This window comes from Hylobates moloch, unplaced genomic scaffold (assembly GCF_009828535.3).
Source record: "Hylobates moloch isolate HMO894 unplaced genomic scaffold, HMol_V3 SCAFFOLD_7, whole genome shotgun sequence".
Classification (NCBI taxonomy): domain Eukaryota; kingdom Metazoa; phylum Chordata; class Mammalia; order Primates; family Hylobatidae; genus Hylobates; species Hylobates moloch.
In genome coordinates, this window is record NW_026652282.1 from 127,541,846 (window position 1) to 127,550,310 (window position 8,465).

The window sequence follows — 8,465 nt, forward strand, 5'->3', positions numbered from 1 at the left end:
AATACACTTGCCCTTTAGCAAGAATCTCCGCTGATAAGCCTTCCTCCTCTGAGTGTTTTTATTGGTCCCTTAGAGAGTTTTAGAGAAATTTCCCATTTTGATAGACTTTTTAATGATGTTACAAAAATATCATTTCACACTGATTCCACAGGGGGGACATCTGCTGCTTCCCAAATGCCACATTTCTTCAAATAAAAAGCAGAAGACAGCATGCAGTACATAAGGAACTCATGTCTTGGTAAAGACAAAATTGAAATTCTTTTAATAATTAGTCTCATGTCATAGAAAAGAGGACTGATTTTCCTCACCCACCCAGCAAGGTTGCTCTTCTTGCTATACTTGTTTGGCATAAACTACTGACTTCTTGCGAGCACTGATCTTAAGAGGGCCATGGTAATGAGTCACGGTAATTTGGCATGTCTTTGAAGATCCTTCCTCCTACACTTCTGTTTGTCCCCTTGAAGGCGTCCTATTTCAGGCTGTGTTTAGCTATTCCTTTTGTTGATGCATCCACTCATGCCTGAGGTATGTCTCATAACACACCTGTGAGAGGGGACCTTGGAGGGATGTCACCAAAGGCCGAGGAGCAATGTCTTTGCAGTGTTTCCCAGTCCATCTTGTCCTCTGGCTTTTACTTCAAAAGGGACACTCCTGCCTTGCTGGCAAGAGGGGATGGGCTCTGCCTTGACTTCCAGCTGCAGGCTCTGCTTTGCAAGATGTCTGCTTGTCAGAACCTGAGACTGCAGGTGTGCAGGGTCTGGTCTATATGACCATGGGACAGGTCCCAGGTATATGACTGACAGGGCTGAGGGACCGGAAGCCCTTCTCCTTACCCAAGCCCAGATGGGGAAAACTTCAACTGTGAGAGCCCTCCTTTATTCCCAAACAGCCATCATTGTTTCCTTTCCCTGTGGCTCTTTATAAAGAGATCTGGGGGAGTAAGAATAGATCGTTTCTAGATCAAAGAGAAACAGCGAAAACCCGGAGAAAAGGTGGTAGCCAGTGTACCCACTCCATTCAGATGAATGCAGTCCAAACAGAAAGACAGCCAGTCAGTCATACATCACTCAGTGACAGTGCAATGCAATACTTCCAAAGATCTGATTAGGCACTTCTGTTTTTCTTATTTTAAGCTTATGCTTTATGAAGTAAGTTGGTTTTTTTGTTTTGTTTTGTTTTGTTTTAAACGAATCACCTTTAAAGTAGTGGGGGCAAAACACCAGAGCTTAGGCAACCCCTGGTGGAGGCTTTTATAATTCCTCTACTTTTTGGCTCTGACAGCATGAGGGTTGCCTGCTCTAAGCCCTGCCTATCCATCCACCCAGAACTGAAGTGGCTGAATCATTGCCTGGCATGACAGGAAAGTCTTGGGCTTGAGGGGAGAAAAAAAAAGAAGAGAGGGAAGAGGGTGGGACGAGAACTGGAAAGAAGAGGAAGGAAGGGAGAGATTGTTCAGAGGATGATGCAAGATGCCCACAGGCAAACGGGACTGGGACTAACCTCTTCCATTGTGAGAGAATATCTCAGCTCCTAAAGTTCTTGACATAGTGTGTGACCCAGGGTAGGAGCCCAGCAAATGTCAGGGTTTCTGTGATGCCCAGCCCCTTGGCTGCCCCCTCATGCTCCATGGGGCTTCACTTCTTCCTGAGAAGTAAAACAGAATCAGATTCTGGCTGTGTTGCCATTCTCTTTCACTCCTCTGGAACCCCAGGGAGCCTAGGGCTGCTACTGCTGCACCTTAGTCCTCAGGGTAGCACAGACCTGGCTGCAGAACTAGATGCCTATGGATGGCCATCTGTACTCTCCAGAGTTCAGATTGAGAGCAGAGTTCTAGCACATTGCCTCACGCACCTTGAGATAGTCTCTTCTGGGAACAGTGCCCTCCGTGCCCAGCGCATTTGAGTAACATTCACAGCCCACATTAGGCTCCTCCTTGGAACATCATTTCATGTGCCTACAGAGTCCAGGGCCCTGCCTACAACTCTGCAGGGGAGAGAGCCCTCACTGGCATTGGGCTGAGGACAGCCTGGGACACTCCCTTTCCTCATCCAGGTAGTTCTCATCATGGTTCTCATCCCGAGCCCTTGAAACCCCACGAAGGTACTAGCCCCTGGGATACAGTAGTAAATGGACAGGGCAGAGCCTGCCCTTGAGGAGTGCCCATCCAAGGATCCCTGGATCTGGAATGAGAAACAAATCTTGAATTCTGCCCTGAATCCTCATCCTACCATTGTGTGGGACTATATGGCAATTTGCCAGTGTGCATTGTCCCCTCCTCCTGGAGTTAGGCTCAAAGGCGGGGGTAGGGTAGAAGTCCAAGAGCAAGGGGACTCCCTTTGCTGCATAGTACCCTAGAAGGTCCAGAGTCCTAGAACTCCTCTCACACCAAATTCACATATCTTAGCTGCAGAAGTGTCTGGGGCAGTCCCCTGAGCTTCCTGTGACACTAAAGTGGCATGGGAAAGCAGTTGAATTTTCCTGTGCCTCCAAGGAGGTAAGAGAGGGAGGGAGAGAGAAAGAGGGAAAGAGAAAGAGGGAGGGAGGCAGAGGGAGAGGGGGAGAGAGAGAGAGAGCGAGAGGGAGAGCACGTCTCCAAAAAATGTCACATAGAAAATGTCATGGACTGTGCAGCTAGGAGCTAGGTTAGAATGATGACACCACATTGGAAGACAGCATGAAGGTATGCCATCTCTGAGCACTGGATGGGATTGTACATTGGAGTAGATGCTGGCATGGACAGGTTGCCATTGACAACAAGCAGATTCTCTTCTCTCTTGCTCTCTCTCTCCGAATTTAAGTCTCACATAATTTAGGTGATAGGCTGGGGCAGAGGAGACAATACTAAATTGCTTGATAACAATAATTGGTAATTAGTAAGACAATCCTGAAGTAACTTGGAAAATGTGGAATTGACTAGATTAAATTTTCTGTTATCTGTTGGAATTGAGACTCAAGATAGGGCTCTTTTGTGGTAGATGCCATTCCAGATGGCCCCCAAGTTTCCTGCCCCTTAGTGTATGTGACCCCTTGTGTATGTGTAGAATGTACTACAATCAGCCTCCTTATCCATGTGTTCCACATCTGTGGATTCAACCAACTGTTGAATTTGAAAAAGATGGATGGTTGTCTCTGCAGTGAACATGTACAGACTTTTTTTCCTTGTCATTATTTCATAAATAATGCAGTATAATAACTGTTTACATGGCACTTACATTGTATTAGGAATTATAAGTAATCTAGAGGTAATGTAAAGTATATGGGAGGATGTATGTATGTTATGTGTAAATACTGCACCATCTTATATAAAGGACTTGAGCACCTGTGGATTGTGCTATCCACAATCCCGAGCTTTAAGTGAGAATGCAGTCCTTCACTGCAGCCTTTTGAGACCCTGAACTTAAGACCCAGCCAGCTTAGCTGTGCCTGGATTTCTGACCCACAGAAACTAGGAGGTGACAAATGAGTGGTGTTTACAGCCACTAAGCTTGTGGTCATCTGTTACATAGCACTGATTGGCCCTTATCCCTCATTCACTGAAGACTCAGGTACCAGGCTCATAGGTGGCCTTGGTACCCTGTGTCCTGTCATCATTCTGGGGGACTGCAGTGTATTCATCAGCAGCCTGTGCCACTCACAGACCCTTGACTTCTTCCTCATCTCTAACCTCCAGCAATCTCTTCCTTCCCACCTCAGCCTCCCAGTTTCAAGGCCACATCCTTGACCTTTAAATCACCAGGATCTGTTTTACCTCAGAAATCTTAAATTTCAGGGTCTCATTCTGGGACTAAAACCAGTACTCTCACACCCTTGCTGCCTCTCTACATCCTCACCCATCTCCTAGATCTTTGTTTGTCCCCAGTCCACCAGTCTTCTTAACCACTGTCAGCCACCTGAACTGCTCTGTTACTGGCTCTCTCCACTTGCTCCCACTCTTGTCCTTCTGCTGCTATGAGCCCCAGCAAAACCTCGAGCATACACCGGAGCAAACAAACAACAAAAACAAACACACACAATTGTGCCAAGTGGCATATATAATTTTCTATTCCAGCTGAGCCCATCAATCTTGTTAAATTTTGAATTGTTTATACGTAGTGTTAGTTTTCTAGGGCTGCTGTAACAAAGTACTACAAATTACGTGGCTTAGAACAAAAGAAATGCATTGTCTTACAGTTTTGGAGGCCAGAAGTCTTAAATCAAGGTGCCAGCAGGACCATGCACCCGCTGAAACCTATAGAAGAATGCTTCCTTGCCTCTTCCTAGCTTCTTGTGGTTTGCTGGCAATCATTGGCATCCACTGGCTTGTAGATGCATCACTTCAATCCATTGTCTTCACATGGATGTCTTCTCTCTATGTGTTTGTGTCTGTGTCCAAATTTTTTCTTTTGATAAGGACCCCAGTCATATTGGATTAGGGCCCAGCCCAATTACCTCCTTTTAACTTGATTACCCTGTTAAAGACTCTGTTTCCAAATAAGATCACATTCTGAGGTACTGGGTGTTAGGACTCCAACACACAATTTTCGGGGGAGGACACTAACACCTAAGTCAAAAAGGACCAAAAGACATATCATACAAAGCAAAGGCCCTCTGCCCTGCACCTTCCTTCTTCTGTTCTCATTTTAAATGTTTCTACTTTCATTTCTTCTAGTAGATTGTCTCTGTCTTTCTAAATACTATGCTATTTCTATATCAACTTTCTAATGTTTTCAACTTTAGACATTGCTGACTTCTTCCTATGATAGATGAGATCTCTTATCCATTCCTCTTTTATGTACATATTTTTAACCTTGGATTTTGGAAATTGATCAAACCTATACAAGATTACAGAAAACAGTATAATAAAGCCCAGGTGTTCATCAATGAACTTCATTGGTTATCAACTCATGACAAATTTTGTTTCATCTCTCCCTACCATTTTTCCTTCTCCTTTTACTATATAGATTTATTGCCATTTTTAAGTTTTCTGTTGTTTACTTTTGTATCTTTAAATAATATCCCTAAATCTGTATTTCTTTTTCTATGAACTGGGGACAACAACTATTGATTTTTTTTTTTTTTTTTTTGGTGATAGGCTGGGGCAAAGGAGACAATCCTAAATTGCTAACCCTAAATTAATGTGCCTACATTTCCTGACATCTCCCTTCCTCCTCCCAGCTTTTTGTCAACTGTTTCTTAGGGAGTACTCTTAGGATCAACACCTGTGGAAGGGGAAGGGAGGGAAGAAATAAAAATTCAACAGACAGAGAAAGTGGGCAGTCTCAAAAAAGGCTTCAGTTAACCCCACAGGGAGCTCTGAAGCTGAGATGGCCTTTCAGAGATATCCCAAGTTGGGGTGAGGGGCTGGACCTTTATACCTTCAAGTTGAATCATTGATGTGGGCTCCCTGAGAACAGGGGTGACCTTGGCTGAGGTACCTATCTTTTTCTAAGACAATTTCTGATGAGGGCTAACGACAGCTAACAGCTCTCAAGCCAGCTAGGGAAATAAAATTTTTGGTCTTGAAGGGAGATCTGAGCAGTGCACCACAGCACCATCACAGCTGTATTTGTACCTTCCCATTGTCCATTGTTGTTTAGTCATAATTAAGTCATCTGGGCTTTGTTATAGATTGATTCTCAAAGTTGAAAAACTGTGTTTGCAGTATTAGGACGGTATAATAGTATTCCGTATAGTACAGTGTAGGGCTAGAATTCCATCTCCCCACAATTGCTGCTCTCTGTGCTTGGCGCACCCTTCTTGCAGACCTCAATGCGGCTTGCTCCCTCACTTCCTTCAAAATTTTGTTCAAATGCCACTTCACTAGTGAGGCCCTGCCTGGCCACCCCATAGAAAATAACAAGCATGCCCCGCACCCACACTTTATTTTTCTCCAGACCGGGTATGCCCACCGACATTCTATATATTATTTTTTTAAGCTCCACCAAGGCAGGGACATAGAGCCCCAGTGCCACCAACAGCGCCTGGTATACATCCACCAACAGCGCCTGGTATACATATTTGCGATACTTAATAAGAATTAGTTGAAGAAATGAATAGGAAAGAGAGTCCTTTTAGATGGCGGAAGGGACTTTCTCAAAAGGCCTCATGGATGGAGACTGGCATTGAGGCTGGATTGCAAGAAGTGTGTCTTTTATAAAGATAAGAAGGAAGGGCAGGGCTCCCAGGTGAAAGGCACAGCACGAGCAAAGGCAAAAAGACGGGTCACTGCTAGTTGTTAAGGGCAGTGGTTGAATCGCAATACCCCTAGCAGTTCTCCACCTAGGGGCCTGCGGGCCGCTGGGTCTGCGAAGCTTGCAAAGCAGCTGCCCCGCCCCCGCTCTGCGCCTGTCTCTCGGCCACGCCTATTGCCGCAGGATGACGCGCACCTCTAGAACCCGCCCCCGAGGGGAGGGACGCAGGGAAGAGTCGCACAGACGCACTCGCGCTGCGGCCAGCGCCCGGGCCTGTGGGCCCGGGCGGTGGCTGTGTTGCGCAGCCTTCATGGGTTCCTGACCAGGAGGCCTCTGTGGCGGCGGCGGCTGCTGCTAACTGCGCCACCTGTTGCAGCCTGTCCCCGCCGCTCCGGAGCGGCCGCGTCGAAGCCGAAATGTCACCGCCCCGGACGGGCCAAGGCCTTCTCTGGCTCGGTGTGGTTCTGAGCTCCGTCTGCGTCGCCCTCGGATCCGAAACGCAGGCCAACTCGACCACAGGTGCCGCCCACACCCTGCCTGCCATTTCATCTCTCCTCTCCTCTCCTCTCCTCTCCTCTCCTCCCTTCCTTCTTTGTTTATATCCATTCTTTTTACCCTCCATCTCTCCTACCATTCCTTCTTTCATCCATCCATCATTCGTTCCTTCCCTCCATTTTTTACTCCTTCCTACCCTCCCTTCATCCCTTCCCTCCTTCCATCTATCCATCCATCCTCTTCCTATCCCTCCCTGCTTCCCTTCCTCTTCCCCCCCATCTTTCCCATCTCTATCCATCCATCTTCCCCCCTCCTTTCCTCCCTCCGTTAGTCCATCCGTCCCTTTTACCTTCTATCCATTCATATTTTTCTCTCTCCTTCCCTCCTTCTCTCCATCCTTTCTTCCCTTCAGCTATTCATCTTTTCCTCCCTACCTTCCTCCATCCAACCATCTGTCCTTCCCTGCATACATCATTCTCTTTTTTTCCTAAATTCATCTTTCCTTTCCACCATCTTTCACTTACTATCTCGCTTCCTCACCCAGATTGGAGACCCTGCCACCCAGGACTCAGGCTTCCTCCTCGAGCCCCACTCCCTCCCTTGCTGAGGCACAGCCCCCTCCCTGGCTGGGCTGTTAAGGTGCAGGGTCCAGCCTTGGGCCTCTTAGTAACCTAGCACCTACCATGAGGGAGGGTTCAGTGTCAGTGCAGGTTACCTCACCAAAGCCTCCCTCCTTTGTAGATGCTCTGAACGTTCTTCTCATCATCGTGGATGACCTGCGCCCCTCCCTGGGCTGTTATGGGGATAAGCTGGTGAGGTCCCCAAATATTGACCAACTGGCATCCCACAGCCTCCTCTTCCAGAATGCCTTTGCGCAGGTATGTCTGGGAACCTCTAGCTGTGGGTGTGTGCTTCTTCGTGCACTGAGGGTTGGGGGCGGGGAGCTTCAGCTATTGTCAGATGGCGCAGATTGTGCGGGACATCTTGTTAGAGGGAAGCATAGTCTGGAAAATGGTAGTGGAGAAAATCTGGTTTTCCACTCACGGGAAAGCTTGACCTTCAAGGGTGGCCTTCTCCTTGGGTGGAAGGTGCGCCCTGGCCCTAATGTGCTGGCAGCAGCCCTGGCCAGCTTTCTCCCAGAACGGGGACTTGCCTGGTGCTCAGAAGGAAGGGGTGCTGCAGAAGGGCACCCACAGGTCTGCAGACTGGGCCTCAGATGAGAGCCAGCCAGGGTGGCTCTGCTCCCTGAACCCCCTCATGGCTCTGCCCCCAGCAACACTGGCCGCCCTGTGTGCCTGGGGAGGCCATTGTGTAAGAGGAGATGAGCATCTGCTGGTTTCAGGGGCTGATTGCTTCCCTTTTCTCTCCCGGAAGCAGTCTGTTGCCTAGGTGACACCCAAATCCCAGTGTCTGGTTGGAGCTCTGCATGACTCAGCTACCATGCAGCTGTTTGCTGGGGGCCTCAGGAGGGCGGTTGCTTGGTTACCTAAGAGATGGCAGACATGTTTTGCTGTGACGATGCTTACCTCTGCTTCTGCTCCCTAACAGCAGGCAGTGTGCGCCCCGAGCCGCGTTTCTTTCCTCACTGGCAGGAGACCTGACACCACCCGCCTGTACGACTTCAACTTCTACTGGAAGGTGCACGCTGGAAACTTCTCCACCATCCCCCAGTACTTCAAGGAGAATGGCTATGTGACCATGTCGGTGGGAAAAGTCTCTCACCCTGGTACTGCTCCATGTCCAGAGTCTGGGTTCTCTTGGTTTGTGGTGTCTGAATCCAGCATTCCCATCCTGGGGATG

At 48.1% G+C, this 8,465-nt stretch overlaps 1 protein-coding gene across 1 annotated transcript in view; it reads left to right on the plus strand.

Moving 5' to 3' along the window:
* Window positions 1-5,238: 5,238 nt before the first annotated feature.
* IDS (iduronate 2-sulfatase) overlaps window positions 5,239-8,465 on the plus strand; it is a 34,128-nt gene continuing 30,901 nt past the window's right edge. Inside the window, exons 1-3 of the mRNA XM_058441364.1 lie at window positions 5,239-6,689; window positions 7,407-7,543; window positions 8,214-8,465. Coding sequence (XP_058297347.1) covers window positions 6,587-6,689; window positions 7,407-7,543; window positions 8,214-8,465 — 492 coding nt within the window. The 5' untranslated portion in view covers window positions 5,239-6,586. The remainder of the gene's footprint in view (window positions 6,690-7,406; window positions 7,544-8,213) is intronic.